The sequence below is a fragment of the Bubalus bubalis genome, chromosome 14 (assembly GCF_019923935.1).
Source record: "Bubalus bubalis isolate 160015118507 breed Murrah chromosome 14, NDDB_SH_1, whole genome shotgun sequence".
Taxonomy (NCBI): Eukaryota; Metazoa; Chordata; class Mammalia; order Artiodactyla; family Bovidae; genus Bubalus; species Bubalus bubalis.
Genome location: NC_059170.1, coordinates 44,310,062 through 44,331,256, shown reverse-complemented (window position 1 = coordinate 44,331,256; position 21,195 = coordinate 44,310,062). Strand labels below are relative to the sequence as shown.

Sequence of the window (21,195 nt, the reverse complement as noted above, 5' to 3'; positions counted from 1 at the left end):
TTGGTGCTCAGTAATCTATTTAGTTTTAATTCAGTTCATTTGGAAATTACCAAAAAACAAAAAAAAAAGATTCGGCTTTCTGCCAGGTACACGCATCCAGGTTAACTCTGTAAGCTGCAGAAAATGGACAGTAATAAAAGGATTCCTGTCCACAGAAATACAAATGCATGGTACATGGCCAGGAGATACAGTGAATAGACATGCTGTACATGTATTTATAAACACATTTCAGCTTTCCTGATTGCCTTCTGCGGTTTAAATTCTCCTTTTAACCCATGGTAACATCTTAGTGGTTCTTTCATAATGAATGAGTTAAATGTTTTTTTACGTGTGCATTTTATGTTTGTATGAGAATCACAATTTTATCTTTTTTAAAAGGCTACTTGAAAACTTAGCATGGTTGGAACAATTTGGGTATATCAATCCACTTTTTAATCATACATTTTATGAAATCTAAATACAGGACAAGAATTGCCTATGACAATTTAGGTCCTGAGTTGAAATATGCTGCAAATATATTTCTAAGACTTAGTATCATAAAAAAAAAAAGAAAAAATTAAAGCATTCTATTAAAATTTTTAAAAACTGATTACATGTGAAACAATATTGTTTATATACTGGGTAAAATAATAATGCTGTTAATTCCACCTTTCTCTTATGTTGTGAAATATGTTAGAAAATTTGCAGTCGCATGCACGGCTGGCATCACTGGGACAGGCCGCTCTGGACCATGAGTTCTCCCATCCCTCTCGGCTTCCTTCCTCACATGCCAGGGGGCACAAAGTGATCCTGAACCCTGCTTTTCTGCCCTGGGTTCCTAACCCCTGGCAGCCTCTTGTTTCCTTCTCTCGGGGGCTCACAGCGAATATCCTTGGAAAACCCCAGACGTTACAAGCGTCCCCGGCTTCGGCCTCCAGAGGGCGCAAAGTCGCGACCGCCGTTGCCGAGCAACTCGTGGCCCGGAAGTAGTTCTCTGCACTGCCCCTCCCCCCGTGCCGCCTTGGGGCATCCGCGCCGGACGACTTCCGGCGGGGCGAGTGTGGTGGTTCCGCGAACCGGTTCCCGCGGCCGCGGCGACGCGATGACCACGCTCCGGGCCTTTACGTGCGACGACCTGTTTCGCTTCAACAACATGTGAGTGAGGCACGCTCGGGCCCGGCGGCGGCCGGCGCGTCCCCGGGGCAGCCCTGGGTGGGAGCCGGGCGGGATGTCCGGACGGCCCCGCTGACCTTGGCCGGGTGGCCGTGTACCCGCAGCCCCGACCGCAGTGCGGGCGCCTCTCGGGGCCTGGGGGCACGCCGGGCGAGGGTCGGGGGCCGCCGAGCTGAGCTCCCCGCCGCTTTCTGCCGGCTTCCCCCCCCCCTGCGCGGCAGCCAGGGCCCGGCGGCGGCGCGGTTACTTTGTATCCGCGCGGGGTAACACTGGCCGCAGCCCGGCGCGGCGCCTTTGCGCTCCTCGTTACTGTTGCTGCGCGTCTCGGCGGGGGTACCACTTGTTGCTGCGGGATGGGGCGAGGGGGGTCGAGGGGCGGTCCTCGGGGTGCCCGGTCCTTCGTCCGACTTAAGTCAGGCTCTGTGACTTGCAGGTTTCATTATTTTTTTCCTAAGTTTTATTATGAAAATTTCTGAGCGCTTAAAAGCTTGATAGAATTTTACCGTGAACACCTGTAGACTACCAGCTGGACTCCCACTTTTTTTTTTTTTTTTTACTATTTCACTTCTTTGGCTTCATCACAGTTCAGCCCATCTTATCAACCCACCTCACCAATCCCAGACCCACTTTTAAAGATCTCGAGGCAATTATTTGAAAAAGGACCAGATAGTTCAGGTTCAAGTGTCAGGAGGATGGAAAGAACCTGAGAGGAGTTCGCTAGAAACGTTCACAGAGGGACTGAGTCTCAGAAAATGGCAACGTGTTGACAGTGGTGAGGAAGGAGGTGCTGGAGGAGGAAGCTGCTGCCTTGGGGGGCGGCCGACGCTCGGGCGGGGATTGACTGTAGGAGCCGGATTCTGTAACTCCGAGGTCAGAGCAACTTGTGAGACTGGACTTGTGCCCCCATTTTGGGGGGCGGAGGTGGTTTCTGGGGGCCTCTCTCAGTCGGAGCAGATTAACTGAGGCGACTGCGTTCAGTCTCCTTGTGCCTGGCCCCGGAGTAACTCCTTAGTAGCTATAGTAGTAGCAGCAGCAGCTTAGTCGTGTCCGACTCTTGGCGACACCACGGACTGTGGCCAGTCGGGCTCCTCTGTCCATGGGATTCTCCAGGCAAGAATACTGGAGTATGCCTGTCCCTTCTCCAGGGGATCTTCCCAACCCAGGGATCGAGCCCCACTCTCTCGCATTGTAGGCAAACTCTCTACCATCTGAGCTACAGGGAAGATGGGAGTAACCCCTTTCCTCCTCACACCTCTGTGAAGTAGTTGCCCTTCTCATTCCCATTTTTTGGCGTGAGTCAGCTAAGGAGCTGAGAGCTCAGAGGAATGGCCCAGGTGGAAGAGCCCTGTGTGGGAGTGGGCTGAGCAAGGAGACTCCGTAAAGAGATTGGGCCCGGTCTGGTGGTTCTTCATTCCTGGCCGCACAGGACCCCTAAGCTGTCCGCCGCAGGGCCGTGTGTCTCGGGGTGACTGGAGAAGGTGTACCTGGCAGGTGAGCCATTTAGGAGGTCTTGGCAATGGCCCAGAGATGATAACTTGATGAAGGCTTGGGTTTCAGAAGCACAGACCCGGGAAGTGACAGTGTGCTTTACATTTCAAGAATGGATGAGGCAAAGCTGCCTAGAAAGTCAGTTTTAACCGAAGACTGAGGAAGGGCCCACACTTTTATATGAAAATGAATAGAACAGAAGGAGAATAAGCGTGACCGTTTATGTACAACAAAACATCATCCTGTCAACAGGCAGAGAAAATCGACACATAGTTGTTTAATCTCCACATTGTGTAAGTCATCATGCCTTTGTATAACAAAAAAGGTATATATTCAAAATTACCATTAATTAAAGATTAATTATGAGGACTTGCCTGGTGGCTCAGTGGTGAGAAGTCCACCTGCCAATGCAGGAGATGCCAGTTCTATCCCTGGGCTGGGAAGATCCCCTGGAGAAGGAAACGGCAAACACTCCAATACTCGTGCCTGGAGAATTCCATGGATAGAGGAGACTAGTGGGTCACAGTCCATGGGTCACAAAGAGTTGAACACGCCTTAGTGACTAAGCAAAAAGTCGGACACGACTAAGCGACTTTCACTCACTCACTCACCAGAGGTTCTAGTCCTTTTCTTTACATTTTGGTTTTATCCTGGGGATCAACAACTACTGCCAACGTTTTTGTTCGTAGGATGGGGAGGGAGGGAGGACTGGTTTCCATGGTTACTGTCCCACTACTCACATAGGACATTTAGGCCCCCTTATTTTAAATGTATTAATTTCCCTGGTAGCTCAGACGGTAAAGCATCTGCCTGCAGTTCGAGAGACCTGGGTTTGATCCCTGGGTTGGGAACATCCCTGGAGAAGGAAATGGCAACCCTCTCCAGTACTCTTGCCTGGAAAATGTCATGAATGAAGGAGCCTGATAGACTACAGTCCATGGGGTCGCAAACAGTTGGACACGACTGAGCAACTTCACTTTCACTTCAGCGACTAAACAACAACAATTTGAGTTCAGAGTCATCTAACTTGTCAAGGCCTCTTCAGTCTATGCCAGTGGGGGACTCCTCTCCCTCCTCTCTTCCTTGTTTCTCACCTTGATTAGGGCGCTTCTGTCAAGAACACGGAGAGTCACTGGGGTAGGGTGTTGCAGTAGTAACTGAAAGAAGCAACGGATGTGGAAACATTGCCGTCAACAGCAAATATTTTATCCTTGGAAAAATATTTTCTGCCTGCCAGTACTGAAGAGACAGTAGATAACAAGACAAAAAATGTTATCTTTATGGAATTTACAGTTTATTTGTTTAAATTGGCCACACCACACAGCTTGTCGGTTCTTGGTTCCCCAAGTCCAGGGGTTGAACTCGGGACCCTCAGCAATGAAAACCAAAGTCATTGAAAGCCGAAGTTGCTGTAGTTGTACATAACCATTGCATTGGATTGCCAGGGAATTCCCAGAATTTACATTTTAGAGGGGAAAGTAAGATAGAACTTAGTGTTCAGTAAACAAGGAAAAACGAGAGCAGGAAAGGGAAATAGGAAGTACATATGGATTTGGCTTTGAGTGAGGTGTTTCAGGGAAGGTGTCACTGCAGGAAGATGGGGATAGGGGGAGTGTGTAGGTTTTGGGGCATGGGTAGTATGGGCAGAGTAGTATGGGTACTGGTTCCTGTTTCAGACACAAAGTCAGGGAGGCGGAGGCGGCTGCCAGTGTGGCCCAAGCAGCAAGTGGGAGTGTGAGAACACCAGGTCGGAGTCACAGGGCTCAACCTTGGAGAGGCCAGTGCTGGACATGGGCTTCTCTGCAGAGGGTACTCAGACCCCCAGGTAGAGAAGTCAGCCAGGCATCTGGACATGGGAATTTCAGGTTTAGGTCTGGGCTAAAAATAGAAACTTGGGGGTCAACACTGCATGGATGGTGTTAAACCCAGGTGGCTCGGTGACTTCATTGATGAGTGTGGACAGGAAAAGAGGCTCCAGGATGGCTCCCAGGGCATCACGTGGTAAAGGAGACACAGTGGCCCAGTGAAGCAGGAGGAAACCCTGCTGCTGGGTCTGGAGGCTGAGAGAGGACAGCATGTCAGGGGGACGGAGCTGTGGACTGTGTCACGTGTCCCTATGGCCTAGTGTGCAGCATGTCTGTCCATTTCTTTCAGGGGAGCAGGCTGCTGGGTCCTGAGAGGTGGTGGGACCTGCCCACCTGCACTCCAGGCCTGGGTCCAAGGCAGCAGGCAGAGAGCAGGTGGGGCGGATGCTGGAACCTTGGTGAAGCTGCTTCTTACAGTTGTGTTTTCTTCCTGAAATCAGAAGCAGCTGAGCTGGAAGAGGGAGCATTGAGGAGACAGGAGAGGGTATAAAGTAGCCTTGAGAAGGGCGGAGAGTGAGTCCTGTACTCGATTAGAGCAGTGATTCTCTAGGTGTGGGCAAGGGCGCCTCAAGATTGCTTGGGAGGTTCTGCAGGATCAGAGCCATTTTCATGATAAAACTAAGGTTTTCGGTTTTTTTAAAACCTTTTGGCCATGCCACGCAGCATGTGGGATCTTAATTCCCCAACCAGGGATTGAACCCTGGCTCCCTGCATTATCAGCACAGTCTTAACCACTGGACCACCAGAGAAGTCCGGTTTTTTGTTTTTTTATTGCTTTTTTTTTTACTCTCATTCTCTTACTAGTGCACAAGTGGAGTCTTCCAGATGTGTGATCATCTAACAGAAAGCATAGCAGACACAGAAATGAAAAATCAACTGTTTTCTATTAAGCCAGACATTAAAAAGATACGTAAAATTGTTCAAATAATGACATTCTTGTCACTAAATTTTCTTTTGTTTTTGAAAATAGTGACTTTTGGTTCAAAAAAGTCATTCACATTAATATTTAACTGATTTTTTTTAAATGAACAAATATCTTACACTTTTAAATACCAATAGATTTAAGTCTTGGGTCTTCAGTAATTTTGGAGGGGAAAGGGGCTCCAAGGTTTGCTGGTCTCCAGAAACGCAGTGTGACCGTTGCTGTCGCTAAAGGTCCCGAGGACGAGCTTGACTGCATGTGTGAGGGGCTGAGGGCGCTGTTCCGGGCTCCGCCAGGATTGTGCTTCCACTGACTGAACCGGAAAGTGAGGGGCAGAGCTCTCTGCAGGGAGGCAGGTGTGGAAATGCTGATTTGGGAGTGTTGTGGCCAGACAGGCTGGTGAGGCAGCTGCTCAGCAGCTCCAGAGCCAAGTAAGGAGTATTCCTCTGAGAGCAAAATTAAAGGTACGAGAATGGGGGCAGCGGGGAGCAGAAGAAGCCCCAGAGTGAAAGCGCCCACATTGAGAGGGTGGGGTAAGGCAGGGCTGGCCCTTGGCACATGCTGCAAGGCTGGTGTAGCCCTGTCTGTGATTGACAACCCAGGTTGGTCACCAGTTCCACTTAGAGTTTACTGTTAGAAAATGGAAAATTGTAGGGAATTCCCTGGTGATTCAGTGGTTGACGTAGTGCTCCCAGTGCATTAGGGCATGGGTTCAATCCCAGGTTGCAGAACTAACATTCTACAAGCCACGGTGAGGCGTGGCCAAAAAAAAAGAAGACAGAATGTTTTGATGATGTATTAACTGTAAAGTAATTTGTAAAGAAGCAGTTGAATGAACATGTATGGGTGTCTTTATAGTGGCTGTGCTGATGGCTTAGTATGGTCATTAGGTAGGTTAAACCATCTTTCTTAGTTGAAAAGTTGGTTTAAAGTTGTGAATTTAACATGTTCTGTTTTCCCTGTGCATGTTATTTTTAGTTGTAATTGGCCTATTTAAACTGATTTTGTAAACACTGCTTACTGTTGACATTCCTCTTGTTTCTTTTAGTAACTTGGATCCACTTACAGAAACTGTATCCTTTTTTAAAAAGTTTAAATAAAGGCTTCCAAGAGTAAGCAAAATAGAGAAAAGAAAAAAAAATAGACTTGAACACTGAAAATGTTTAAGACTTGGAGGTCAGGAAACATCATAAACAACATTAAAGGCAATTAAAAAGAAACTAAAAACTGGGAACAAGAGTTATCTTACATCTGCTGACAAGCTGCTAATATAATGACCTCATAAATCAAGAACAATACAATCCCCTGCCCTCCCTGCCCCTCAGTAGTAAGCATAGCTGTGAGCAGCAGAAAGCTGTGACTTAAGCAGGAGGGGCTGTTTTTGTCTGATAAGAACAAAGCCTCAAGAGGATGATCAGTGCCGGGCGATTCCATGACATCCTATGACACCGGGCTCTGCCCTAGGACCACTGTGTCATCCAGGGCACCCTGGCTTCCAGAGTCTACGGCATCTCATCCGCATTCCTGGCAGGAGCGTCAGTCAGCAGAGGGGAAGCCAAGGGGACCACTGTGAGGTGTGACGCGGCCCTCTGCCCTGCAGACCAGCACCTGCCTTGAGATACACCTATCTAGAACAGTCTGGGATGAGCTGGGGTTTACATTCAGGCTGGTTGCTAAAGGGGAAAAAAACGATTTTAGGTAACAATTAGCAGTATCTGTCATGGTCCCCAATAGAAACATGGGCAAGGATGTGTGAAGTTAGGGTCCTCTGACCTGAATAGATAACTCCTACATTCTCAACAGCTTGAAACACAGAGTTGGATTTCTGGGTTATGTGCCATGTCCACTGTGGGGTAGTGTTAATTGATCATTTAACCAAGAGGGCATATAGGAGGCTATGAAAATTTCAAGAGTTCAGTCTCACCAGTTAAAAGACATGATAATTAAAACCAAAATGATGTACCATGTTTTATCTATCAAACTATCAAGGATTTCAAGCAGTGATGAAGCTCAAGGCTGATGGAGGTGAGGTGAGGGGAGTATTCTCATAAATTGCTAGTGACAGAGCAGTTTATGAGAATGTTCAAAAGCTAGTCTCTTGAAGGCACTTTACTCATGAATACCCGGTAATTCTGTTTCCTGGAACCTGAAATAGAGGCGTTTATGTCAGGGGTGAGCACGCTAATATGCAGGGGCCTGTTTTTGTAAATAACGCTTTACTGGGGAATAATTTACACGCTGTGTCTAGTCCTTGACTTTCACAGTTCTTTTTTTTTAGTTGAAATATAGCTGACTTACAGTGTAGTGCTTTTTTATGGTAAGAATGTATAACAAGCTAGAACTGGAAGGACTTTTATTAATTTGGTAAAGGTTTTATATTTTAAAACTTTGAGCAAGCATTATATACTTGAGTGAGAAATTAAGGTACATTCCCTTCAAGATTGGGCATAAGATAAGAATGCCTACTGTCACTACTACCCTTTAACATAGTTCTAGAGGAACTGACCAAACTTACAGAAGGAAGAAGTATAAGGACGAGAAAGGTAGAAATAAAACTATCATCATTTACAATTGATAGTACAATCATCAGTCTAGAATAAAGAACAACTAAAGAACGTTCACCAATGTTAGAACCAGGATCAAGTTTTAAAAAATCAGTAGCATGTTTACACCAGCAGTAGAAATCAAGAATATGTGGGTGTGTGTGCATGTGTGTACTTTTTTTTTGTAGTAAAAACTTTATTAAAACTTTGAAGTCAAAAAATAAAATTCTTGTTACAATTTTCTGAACCTTTAGGTCAGTTCAGCACAAGAAAATAATTGAATATTTAAAACATATATATTTACTTAAAGAACATAATAGTAGAATGGAAGCAGGTTTTTTAAATATCTAAAACTGACCGTATCTGTAATATATATTAATAATAATCCCTCTTGTTTTGTGACCTTTTAAAAAACGCAAGTGTAATTGATATACAGTATTGTGTTAGTTTTAGGTGTACAGCAGAGTGATTAGTTATATATATAAAACCATTCTTTTATCAGATTCTTCTCCCATATAGGTTATCACAGAAAATTATTGAGTTGAAGTCCATGTGCTATACAGTAGGTCCCTATTGGTTATTTACACACACACACATTTTATATATAGTAGTGTGTATGTTAATCCCTGACCCCTGATTTATCTCTCACCCCATGTTTTCCCTTTGGTAACCATAAGTTTGTTTTTGATACCTATAAGTCTGTTTTATAAGTAAGTTTCTTTGTATCAGTTTTTAAATTAGATTCCACATAAAAGTGATAGCATATGACACTTGTCTTTACCTTATTTCACTTAGTATGATAATCTCTGGGTCCATCCAGGTCGCTGCAAATGGCATTATTTCATTTTGTTATGGCTGAGTGATATTCCATTGTTATGTGTATACCACATCTTTATCCATTCATCTGTCAATGGACATTTAGGTTGCTTCCATGTCTTGGCTATTATAAACAGTGCTGCAGTGAAGAGTTTTCTCCTGATACATACAGAGGAGTGGGACTGCTTGATCATATGGTAGTTCTATTTTTAGTTTTTTAAGGAACCTCCATACTGTTCTCCCTACCAGTTTATATTCCCTAGGAGGGGTCCCTTTTCTCCACACCCTCTCCAGCATTTTGTTGTATACTTTTTGAAGATGGCCATTCTGACCACTGTGAGGTGATACCTCATTGTAGTTTTGATTTGCTTTTCTCTGATAATTAGAGATATTGAGCATCTTTTCATGTGCTTTTTAGCCATCTGTATGCCTTCTTTGGAGAAATTCTATTTATATCTGCCCATTTTTTGGTTGGGTTATTTCTTTGATACAAAGTTGCATGAGCTATTTGTATATTTGGGGAATTAACCACCTCAGTCACTTCATTTGCAGATAGTTTCCCCCCCATTCTGTGGATTGTCTTTTCATTTTTTTTTTTTTTTTTTTATGGTTTCCTTTGCTGTGCAAAAGCTTTTAAGTTTAATTAGGTCCCATTTATTTTGATTACTGTAAAGGATACTGACATGATTATGTAAAAAAAGCATTTTACCTGTGTTTTCTTCTAAGAGTTTTATAGTATCTTATCTTACATTTAGGTCTTTGATCCATTTTGAGTTTATTTTTGTGTATAGTGTTAGAGAATGTTCTGATTTCATTCTTTTACATATAGCTGTCCAGTTTCCCTGGCACCACTTACTGAAGAGACTGTCTTTTCTCCATGGTGTTTTGTGTGTGTGTGTGTGTGTGTGCCAGTACCATGCTGTTTTGATGACTGCAGCTTTGTAGTATAGTCGAAGTCAGGGGGCCTGATTCTTCCACCTCTGTTCATTGTTCTTAGGATTGCTTTGGGTCTTTGAGGTCTTTCGTGTTTACATACAAATTAAAAAAAAATCTTCTGTGAAAAATGCCATTGCTAATTTGATAGGGGTTGCAGTTGAACCTGATTGCCTTGGGTAGTATAGTCATTTTGACAATATTGATTCTTCCAATCCAAGAGCTTGGTGTATCTTTCCATCTGTCATTGATTCCTTTCATCAGCATCTTATAGTTTTCAGAGTCCAGGTCTTTTGTCCCCTATGTAGGCTTATACACAGGTAATTTTTTTTCTTTTTGATGTAAATGGTAAATGGCATTGTTTCCTGAATTTCTCTTTCTGATCTTTCATCATTAGTGTATGGAATGTAAGCGATTTCTGTGTATTTTGTATCCTGCAGTTTTAACCAGAATCACTGATGGTCTCTAGTAGTTTTCTGGTAGCATCTTCAGGATTTTCTGTGTGTAGTATGTCATCTGTAGTGACAGTTTTACTTGTTTTTCAGTTTGGATTCCTTTTCTTTTTCTTCTCTGCTGTGGCTAGGACTTCCAAAACTATGTCGAATAAAAGTGGTGACAGTGGACATTCTTGCCTTGTTCCTGATCTCAGAGGGACTGCTTTTGGCTTTTCACCATTGAGAATGATGTTAGCTGTGGATTTATCCTGCTGCTGCTAAGTTGCTTCAGTCATGTCCGACTCTATGCGACCCCAGAGATGGCAGCCCACCAGGCTCCCCTGTCCCTGGGATTCTCCAGGCAAGAACACTGGAGTGGGTTGCCATTTCCTTCTCCAATGCATGAAAGTGAAAAGTGAAAGGGAAGTCACTCAGTCGTGTCCGACTCTTAGCGACCCCATGGACTGCAGCCTACCAGGCTCCTCTGTCCATGGGATTTTCCAGGCAAGAGTACTGGAGTGGGGTGCCATTGCCTTCTCCGGAGGGTTTATCCTATATGGCTTTTATTAGGTTTAGGTTAAGTTCCCTCTATGCCAACTTTCTGGACAGTTTTTTATCATAAATTGGTGTCAGGTTTTGTGAAAACCTTTTTCTGCTTCTATTGAGATGATTCTATGGTTTTTCTTTAGTTTGTTAATGTGCTGTATATCACGTTGATTGAAGCTATTAAAGAATCTTTGCATCCCTGGGATAAATCCACTTGATCATGGTGTATGATCCTTTTAATGTATTGTTGGGTTTGGTTTACTAGTATTTTGTTGAGGATTTTTGTGTCTGTGTTCATCAGTGATGTTGGTCTGTAATTATTTTTTTGTGGTATCTTTGATTTTGATATCAGGGTGATAGTGGCCTCATAGAATGAGCTTGAAGTGTTCCTTTTTCTGCAATTTTTGGGAAAGTTTCAGATGGATAGGTGTTAACTCTTCTTTAGGTGTTTGATAGAATTTACCTGTGAAGCCATTTGGTCCTGGATTTTTGTTTGTTGGACATTTTAAAATCACTGTTTCATTTTAAGTACTTGTGATTGGTCTGTTCATATTTTCAATTTCTTCAGTCTTGGAAGATTGTATCTTTTTAAGAATTTGTCCATTTTATTAGCATATAGTTGTTTGTAGTAGTTTTTTATGATCCTTTGTATTTCTGTGGTGTCAGTTGTAACTTCTATTTCATTTCTCATTTATTTGAGCTTTTTTCTTGATGAGTTTGGGCTAAAGGTTTATCTATTTTATTGTCTCAAATAACTAGCTTTTAGTTTCATTGATCTTTTCATTTATTTCTTTTCTGATCTTTATGATTTCTTTCCTTCTACTAACTTTGAGGTTTTGTTTTTCTTTAGTTGCTTTGTTTACTTGATAGTTTACTTGTTTAGATTGTTTACTTGAGATTTTTCTTATTTTCTAAGGTAAGACTATATTGCTATAAACTTCTCTTTTAGAACTGCTTTTGATACGTTCCATAGGTTTTGGTGGAGAAGGCAATGGCACCCCACTTCAGTACTCCTGCCTGGAAAATCCCAGGAACAGAGGAACCTGGTAGGCTGCCATCCATGGGGTCGCTGAGAGGAGGACACAACTGAGCAACTTCACTTTTCACTTTCATGCATTGGAGAAGGAAATGGCAACCCACTCCGGTGTTCTTGCCTGGAGAATCCCAGGGTCGGGGGAGCCTGGTGGGCTGCCACCTATGGGGTTGCACCGAGTCGGACACAACTGAAGTGACTTAGCAGTAGCAGCAGCATAGGTTTTGGACTGTCATGTTCTTACAGTCATTTGTCTCTAGGTATTTGATTTCCTCAGTGATCCACTGGTTGTTTAGTAAATATTTTTTCAGCCTCCATGTGTTTGTATTTTTTATTTTTTCTGTATTTGATTTCTTATCTCATAGTGTTATAGTCAGAAAAGATGCTTGATTGAACTTTCTTAAATTTACCAAGGTTTGATTTGTGGCCCAGTATGTGATCTATCCTGGAGAATATTCCATGAGCACTTAAGAAGAAAGTATATTCTGCTTTGGGATGGAATGTTCTATAAATATCAGTTAAATCCATCTAGTATAATGTGTCATTTCAGGCCTGTGTTTCCTCGTTGGTTTTGTCTCTGTTCATTGATGAAAGCAGCTTGTTAAAGTCACCCACTATAGTTTTGTTGATTTCTCCTTCTCTGTTATTTGCAGGATATAGTGAGGTGCTTCTTTGTTGGGTGCATGTATACGTCTTTTTGGATTGATCCCTTGATCATTATGTCTCTTGTAACAGTCTTTAAAGTCCCTTTTGTCTGATACGAGTATTGCTACTCTAGCTTTCTTTTTTCATTTGCATGTAATACCTTTTTCTGTCCCTTCATTTTCAGTATGTGTGTGTCCCTAGATTGGAAGTGGGTCTCCTGGAGACAGCATATATATGGGTCTTGTTTTGTATCCATTCAGCAAGTCTGTGTCTTTTGAGCATTTAATCCATTTACATTTAAGGTAATTATTGACACATATTCTTTCTGCTACTTTCTTGTTTTGGGTTTGTTTTTGTAGGTATTACCTTCCTTTTTTGTTCTCTTGTGGTTTGATGTCTCTGTTTAGTGTTGTGTTTGGATTGCTTTTTTTGTGTGTGTCTTTATTGTAGATTTTTGGTTTGTGGTTTCCATGAGGTTTTGATACAGCAGTCTGTCTGTGTACATACAGGATTGTTTTAAGTTGCTGGTCCCAATTTCTGATGCATTTCCAATATCCTGTACTCTTCTCACATGTGTTGGTTTTGATACTGTATCTGTGTGTGGAGGATTTCCTACCTTTACCTCTTTTGCCATACCCGTGAGCTTTCCCATTCATAATTTTCTTGATCCTGTTTGTGGCCTTTTCCACACAGGGAAGTTCCTTTAGGATTTATTGTGGCTTTCATAGTAGTTGCAACAGAGACCATATGGGTCACACAGCCTTGAATATTTATTGTCTGGCTCTTTACAGGAAATGTTTGTCGCTGAGTTATGTCAGTGGAGTACTATCAGCAGTAAAAATCACCTGTAACAGGTGACAATAGGGCTGAATATCAGAAACAAAGTTGAGTGAAAAAAGCAAAAACAAAAAAGCCTCAATTTTCATTTGTATTGAAAAGATTATGACCTGTTAAAGACTGCTGTTTAAAAAAGTGAAAGGATTTTGAAGAATTTTTAATGACAGAAAACTTTTCACTGTATATTAGGCAAAGTATCACAGTGCGAATCAGGCTACAGGGTATGCTTCCCATTATATGTAGTTTTTGGCAAAAGTCCCATAAACCGGGTGAGGTGCCTGCCAGGGCTTCATGGTCCATAAGCTAGTTAGTGCCTGGGGCTCCTACAGTAGCCAGAGAAGAGATGGTTATGTTGTCAGTGGCTGGATGGCAGAAAGACTTGTGCTTCCATGTTAATGGTTATGTTTTAAGAGACAGAATAAAGGCTGTCCTTCAGAGGGGAGTTTGAAGAATTTACAAAAAGATTTTCCAGAAAGTTAAAAAAAGGCTGATGGTGTCCCCTTATAGAACTGCACCTCCAAGTTAATACTGAGAAGTATAGAAATGAGTACAGCTCAGTAGGACAGCAGGGCTGAAGAGCTAAGTAATGAGCACTCAGGCATTCACTTTAACATCAGGTTTTTATTTTTTGCATTACTAGAAATGCAGAATTTGAATCAGTGGACTGGACGAACTGGGTTTGTTAAGTAGCCTTTGGAAGTAAATTACAGTTATTCTCACTGTCCCACGCCTGAAGCTAATGAAGGCACTCGTCCTTCATATCCTAGTGCAGAAAGGGAGAAGTAAACATCCTGAGGCTGCACTGTGTGCCCAGTACCAGGGAGAGAGGGCAGGTGACACTACACTGTAAGGGGACGGTAGACAGGAATGGCAGCTGATGGGGAGGTGCTGTGCGGGGGAGGGGGGTCTAGACAAAGTATGAGCAGGGGAGACAGGCTGTAGAACTTGGGGGTCCTGGTTCTCCACTCTTGGATGGTATGTCTCCATTCACATCTGAGGTTACATATTCAGGCAGTTTTCTTGAAATTTAGTGCTAACCTAAACATTTCATGTAATGAACTGATTGCAGAAATCATACAATTGGCTAGGGATGAAAAATATGCTTTTTAAAGGAAACTTCAAAACTCGTTTTGTGAAGAACTCTGACTGTCCTTACTTTGCATCCTCCTTAACGAGTCTCTAGTATGGGATTCCTTTTTACCTACAGTACCTTGCCCACTGGCCAGAGTACTTCATCGTCGCAGAGGCGCCTGGAGGCGAGTTAATGGGTTATAGTAAGTATAACACTACTAGTACTTTTCTGGGTTAAGCAATTAAGATAAAAATAGCTTTTAACTCTTAGACTGATCACAGAACTGGAACTATAATCATGAGCCTGTAATTTTCTTTTCTTTTCACCTCTTGGACAGCTTACTGACCCCTCTGTCTTAGGTGCTGTGCTAGGCCCAGGGATACAGCAGTGACCCAGACAGAACTGGTCATGTTGCTGGCACAGGTTTGAGCTGTGGACTGTCTGTTGTGTGTGCATACACACATACATACCCACATGAAATGGTAGATCGTTTTAAAAATACGTATCAAGTAAGAGTAACAATTAGCTAGATGGCTTTAAGCAGCAGTCCCCAAACTTTCTGGCATCAGGGACCAGTTTCATGGAAGATAAATTTTCCGGTGAGGGTGAGGATGGTTTTTGGACAATTCCAGCACGTTACATTTATTATGCACTTTATTTCTGTTATTACTACGTCAGCTCCACCTCAGATCATCAGGTCCCCAGAGGTTGGGGACCCCGACTTTGTGTTAACTTCAAAATCAGAACTTGGTCGTTTCCTTTATGATAAAAGTGCACACCACACAGTATTTCTCCGCGTGTGAGTTGCCGTGTTTAGTCACTGGATGTGGTCTTTCATTGGCAGTCATGGGCAAAGCAGAAGGCTCAGTGGCAAGGGAAGAATGGCACGGGCATGTCACAGCTCTGTCTGTTGCCCCGGAGTTTCGGCGTCTTGGTTTGGCTGCTAAACTTATGGAGCTATTAGAGGAAATTTCAGAAAGGTAGGAGCCTGTTTTTCAAATAATTCTTGAACTCTAACCATTTGGTTTTTCTCTTGGTGAATGTTTTATCAGTTGTTTCCTTCAGGTTGAATGTTGTCATGATGCAGTTTCATAGGAATTTCATGTTCAGCCTCTAAAAGTCCTTACAGCAGTTCTGTCACATATTCATAGTGGTATTACTGTCCCTGTTTTGCCACTGAGGAAGATTAAAGCAGACTGAACGATGTTCTGTAGACTCTTGAGCTGGGTAATAGGTGGAATCAGAATCTAGCCCTCAAGGTCTCTGTTACTGTTCTTGCCACTGGCAGATATTCCCCAATTCTTTGCACTGCCCTTTGCATCTCGGTAATTTTTTTCATAGTGTCCTAGGCTAAAGAAAAGTTTATAGTTTTAAGCAGTAAAACTGAAAGAAATATTTTCATTTCATTTTAGTCACTGTGGTTATCGCCTAATGAGATGTGCCTGCTGGGCATCGCATGGCTTCTCAAACCTTGGAATCTGATTCTGCAGAACCACCTGCACTCTTGTTTCACATTAATTTTCATGTGGTCCTGGGGCTTTATAATGACAGGAATTGCTAAAAGCCTGGCTTCATAAAGACAATGTGTCACCAAAAGAAATATAATGTGATGTGTTTTTGTGAACTATACAAAGCCAGTAGTTTGCCTGTGTTTTCCCCAAATGTTTGAAATATTCTACAGCACGTCCATGAGTTTGGACCACCTGGGAGCACAGTTCGAACAGCCAACATTGTGGCTTTTTTTTTTAAAGACCTGTTTTATATATCAGACACTTGTTATGTATTACTTGTTATGTGCTCCATTAAAGTGGAGCATTTTACAGAAGTAACCATGGCCTCAAAAGTCGACTTGAGGCAAGTTGAGGGCAAGAGGGAACTTGAGCTCATTCTTGTTTAAGCTGTAAAAGAAGTCTAGTCCTTAAGAATTTTAAAATTCCTGTCATTAAAAAGCCCCAGGACCACATGAAAATCAATATAAAACAAAAATGCAGGTGGTTCTGCAGAATCAGGTTCTCTTAGACTGAACAGGGAAGAGGAGAATATTGTAGTTTACACACAAGAATTAATGGCATGCACATCTTGTTGAAAAAGTTATCTGACATTATTATTATAGTGGACAGGGAGTTCGGACATGTGTTCTAATAGCCATGACCTTACACATAAAATTTATAGGACAGACTATCTTTTAGAGTAGAAAACTACTCTCCTTCCCCTTCCAATTCCTAAATCTTCATTACAGTAGTTACTAAGATTTAAGTGACCTGTATTTGTACAGGAGTGTGTGTGTACCTATGCATATACATACATATATACATGTATATATTAGTGTACACTAAAAATACAAACTATATTTCCAAAGAAAAAATTGACTAATAAAAAATCAAAAGAAAAACGAAGGTGGCAAAACAAAAAGCATGAAATGAGGTGGTAGTCATGAATCCCAGTGTAATTAGGTAAGTACAACAGTCAATGTTAAGGAACTAATAACTCCAGTTTAAAGACAAAGATATTATGCCAAGTGAAATAGGCCAGTCACAGAAAGACAAATACTACATGATAGCACTCAGAGACTGAAGGTGGTAAGATTCATAACGAGTGGAATGGTGGTAGCGGGGAGGGGGAATGGGAAGTTATTACATTTACAATGTACCAATAGGGTGAACCTCATGTTTAGTGTTCTTAGGACAGTAAGATTAAAAAAATGATATTGTCAGCTGTACTCTATTTACAGGAAATACATGTAAAGATATAGAAAGACTAAAAGGAAAGAAATTTTCTAAATTGGGCTTCCCTGGTGGCTCAGCTGATAAAGAATCTGCCTGCAATGCGGGAGACCTGGGTTCAATCCCTGGGTTGGATAGATCACCTGGAGAATTCCATGGACTGTATGGTCCATGGGGTCACAAAGAGTCGGACATGACTGAGTGACTTACGCTCACTTCACTTTTTAAATTATGCAAATTCCAAAGCAAAAAGTGAAAAGCAATTAAGAGTGTAATTAAGTCACATTATAGTTATTACTAGAATAAAAAACAGTCACTGCATATTGGTAAGAGTCAATCAAAAGTTACATACCCAGTGACAAACTTAAAGTAAAAATGCAACAACTGACTAAACTATAGGAAGAAATAGATCATCATAATTAGAGGTATAAACAGGCCTCTTCCTAATTAGAACAATCAGAAATTGATTTAATTGTATATAACAGGAGTCAACGTACTTTTTCTGGGCCACCAGAAAGGGTTCACAAGGCGACCTGAGGTCTCTGTTGCACATTATAACTGATGTATTCTGTAATGTTAAAATATAGTTCCTTTTAAAATACAGTTTAGTGGGTTTCATGTTTTCATTGTATAAATGTCAGCATACTCCATAAAACTTAAGACAACATAGGCAAAACATTAAAATATATTTCTAAATATTTAAGGGTTGTCCCTTGAAAATTGTAAAAAAAAAAAAAAAAAAAAAAAGGATTCTGACTAAGTTCAACCTTACACACAAAAATGGAAGTTATTTTTTAAGGCTAAGATAATGTTAACAAAAACCTGACAAGCGATACGAGAAAGAACAGATACAGAAGTCCTAGAAAAACTTAGCAAACGGACCTAAGAATGTATTCTAGCAATTAATAGACTGAAGAACATTTTTTTATCTCAGTAAATGTAGAAAATGCTTTGATAAAATGCAGTATTCACTCTTGATTAAGCAATCTAGGATACAGAAAGGGAAAACTTTAACCTGCAAAAAGTATTTACTGAAAACCTTTAGTAAATATTAGAGGTGATGCATGGAATGCTTTCCAGGACAGGATGCCTAAAGCCAGCTTCTCTTAGTAATTATTGGAAATCCTTGACTGTACAGTGAAGCAACTAAAAAGAAGGTATGAGGACTGAGAGAAAACATAACTGTTATTTGGACAGATAAGCGTGTACACATAAAAAAACCTGTAAGAATCTAGTCTGTTGGATATAAAGTGAAAGTGCATAAAGTGAGTCTAAATTCAGCTGCGTTTCTATACAAACAGTAACATTTAGAAGAGGATGAGATCTGCATTGGCATCAGTCCACTAAGCCTTTAGGAAAAAATCTAACAAAAGCTGTGCAAGACCTCTCTGAAGTTCATACAGCTTTATCCGGAGACAGTAAAGATGGCCTATGTAAATGAAGAGAGGAACTGCTCATGCCAGTATTGTTTTCTAGGACTTCTCCCATTCTGATTTTTTTTTTTTTATTACAGAAAAGGTGGATTTTTTGTCGATCTCTTTGTAAGAGTGTCTAACCAAGTTGCTGTCAACATGTACAAGCAGCTGGGCTACAGCGTGTACAGGACAGTCATAGAGTACTATTCGGCGAGCAATGGGGAGCCCGATGAGGACGCTTACGGTGAGTCCCCGCTGGGGCAGTGTCCCGGAGGAAGGGACGTTTACATGCATCCTATAGACTAAAATACTCAGCTCTTTCAATACACTTAAAAAAATCATATTTAAATTTGAGCTATAGTATTTAAATATCCTGTAAGCTACCTTCATGAACCTACCACTAACTTATATTAACTAACCAATGGTTAATTACCATCGGTGGTTGTTTTGCTGTTATAGACATGTTACTAAGACTTTGTCAAAAGAACATTTGTAGGAAGAGCTGAATCCCAGCTAGGGTTCGGTTAGTGTTTTGTGTACTCCTGCTTGGGAGTCTCACTTATAAATACGTTTCTCTTAGAATCTGGTAAAAGTGGGAGAGTAAGGGACAAAACCGCTTATGGTTTTGGTGTTTTTTAAAACACCTGTACACTTTAAATCTGATATAAAATCATACTCTGACATTTGGGTACTTACATTAAACTTTGCTTCTTAACAGATATGAGGAAAGCTCTATCCAGGGATACTGAGAAGAAGTCCATCATACCATTACCTCATCCTGTGAGGCCAGAAGACATTGAATAACCATGAGCAGTGGTTCTTAGGCTGATAATGCTCCAAAGAGAATTATGGACAATATTATTTTCATTAGGTGACCTTGGAGCTCTATTAGGAGAACAGGGGATCATTTAGCTCTTAAAGACTTCAAGAAAATATAGGTTATCAAACTTTTAAGTCATCTTGTTTCCTGTTAGCAATATCATACCTTCTAAAGCTGTTCACTGTAATAAAATCCAACCAAAAAAGGCAGTTAGGTGAGAAGGAAACATTCCACTGTCATGGCTCATAACACACTATTCATGGTGTGCTAGGGAAAATGATTGCTCCAGTCTCCCCCTAAATTCTGTGCCTGAGAACCACTGCTGCATATACAGTTTTTATTTTGTATTGAACTTAAGCTTTAAAAGCATATATGAAATGTATAAATCTAAGATGTATAATAAAATGCACTGTTGACTCTATGAATGTTTTCTGGAAGTTTGATGGTCATTTGTAAACCTATAGTTAGCAGGATTGAGAAAGGTCATCACTTAGGGTTGTTTTGTCACATTTTTCATTTACATACAAAGTATTGTTTAAATGCTTACGTGAACAGCCCCTGCCCTGCACACTTGAGCTTCCTGCTTATTGCAGACGAAGTTCTTCCCAGATACTTGTTTCCACACTGCTGGTCTCAGGTCTTTCCTCTGTCTAGTTTCACAATACTGTATTCCTGCCTTTCAAAGTACAAAAAGATGATAAAAGGAGAACAGAACCTAATTTCTTAAAAAAAAAAAAAAAAAAAAAAGGCCAAACGATTAGATCACAGGCTAACCACTTATTTTCATGTTTAGTTTTCACTTGTAATACCATTGGATAAAAGAAGTAGCTAAAGAAAATGAAAAGAATCACAAATGACTGTTAAAACCCTTTACTTTTGAAAGGACTTATTTTGGTGGAGGTGAGAGAAGTGATAGTCTCCCCAAAGAGTAACTTTTTCTTCATGCATTTTACACAGGCATGGTATGTGCCTGCAAACAGTGGAAGGAGTTTACACAAGAACTTGGCTGGTGTTTTTTCCTTTCACACATGTGCAACACAAACATGATTATGATTAATCACTTACAGTAGCATCTGGCCCGTTTTCATCTCACCCATGGGGCTGTGCAACTTAGCCAGTTCAGAACACAGTGCTCCTCTGAAGCCCCTGCTCCGACCTCGGGACTCAGAGCCTTTGACTCCAGCAGCCAATGCCAGTCTGGTGACCGAAACAGTGAGGTGGAGAACAGGTTGCTTTTACCTGCTGGTCCTATTTCTTTCTGTTCTCAAACGCTCCTATTTTCAAGGTAGAATTTAACACCGTAACAACTAGCTTTTACTCCCTTGGGTGACTAACATACTTGACAATGTAATAATACATTTGCCCAAGTAAATTTGCTAATTGTCCCTACAGGTGAAGAAACAGACAGCTATGCTTCCAGTCAAATAACCTTGGCAGTGAACAACAAAAAAAACAGGCTTGAGAATATGGGCTAGATTAAAGGAAACAATTTCTCAGATTGGTTAACTAAGGCAAATGCTTTTTTGCTTGAGAATATACGCAATGTATCAGCCAGCAAATACACCATCATCTTTGCGTTGCTAGGTGTCATATAAGTTCCCGCAGGTGTTTTTCACATTCTAAATCGAGGCCAGGTTGAATGAGTCAAGTTTATGGGTAGACAGTCTGCTGCAGCATGCTGGGCAGTGTTTATTGGTGCTCTTGGTAGAAATGGTTTCCTTGTTCACTGTATTTTGGGAAACACAGCGAGGCCTTGCTGCTGAGGATTCATAACATACAGGAACATGTCAAGAGCCCTAGGAAGCCTAAGTATAAAGAGACTTGTCTGCAAGGCTTAACCTAGGGTTTCCCACACTCACTGGAGCATGGGACATTGTTCTTCACAGCTCCTGAATTACTGTTGTTTAAACAAGCCACTGCAGAACTCGGCCAGTTTGGGCAACTGATTATG

The 21,195-nt window shown here is 41.5% G+C and overlaps 1 protein-coding gene and 1 long non-coding RNA gene across 2 annotated transcripts; one reads left to right on the top strand and one right to left on the bottom strand.

Annotated features, from left to right (window-relative positions):
- Positions 1-980: 980 nt before the first annotated feature.
- NAA20 (N-alpha-acetyltransferase 20, NatB catalytic subunit) lies at positions 981-19,665 on the top strand. The gene is made up of 6 exons (XM_006062822.2): positions 981-1,134; positions 6,476-6,500; positions 14,398-14,488; positions 15,131-15,266; positions 18,523-18,668; positions 19,143-19,665. The coding sequence occupies exons 1-6, from the start codon at positions 1,082-1,084 to the stop codon at positions 19,226-19,228; spliced, it is 537 nt and encodes a 178-aa protein (XP_006062884.1). The 5' UTR covers positions 981-1,081; the 3' UTR covers positions 19,229-19,665.
- Positions 12,829-17,719, bottom strand: LOC123329220. Its single transcript, XR_006544573.1, has 2 exons — positions 17,507-17,719; positions 12,829-15,636 (listed from the first exon to the last, which is right to left on the bottom strand). It is a non-coding gene; the product is annotated as an uncharacterized LOC123329220 (long non-coding RNA).
- Positions 19,666-21,195: the final 1,530 nt, after the last annotated feature.

Bases quoted from the DNA above. Each gene is read 5' to 3' on its own strand.
- NAA20 (XM_006062822.2), top strand. From the start codon at position 1,082: ATGACCACGCTCCGGGCCTTTACGTGCGACGACCTGTTTCGCTTCAAC. The intron at 1,135-6,475 runs GTGAGTGAGGCA...TGTTTCTTTTAG, and splicing joins CTGTTTCGCTTCAACAACAT to TAACTTGGATCCACTTACAG. The intron at 6,501-14,397 runs GTATCCTTTTTT...ACGAGTCTCTAG, and splicing joins TGGATCCACTTACAGAAACT to TATGGGATTCCTTTTTACCT.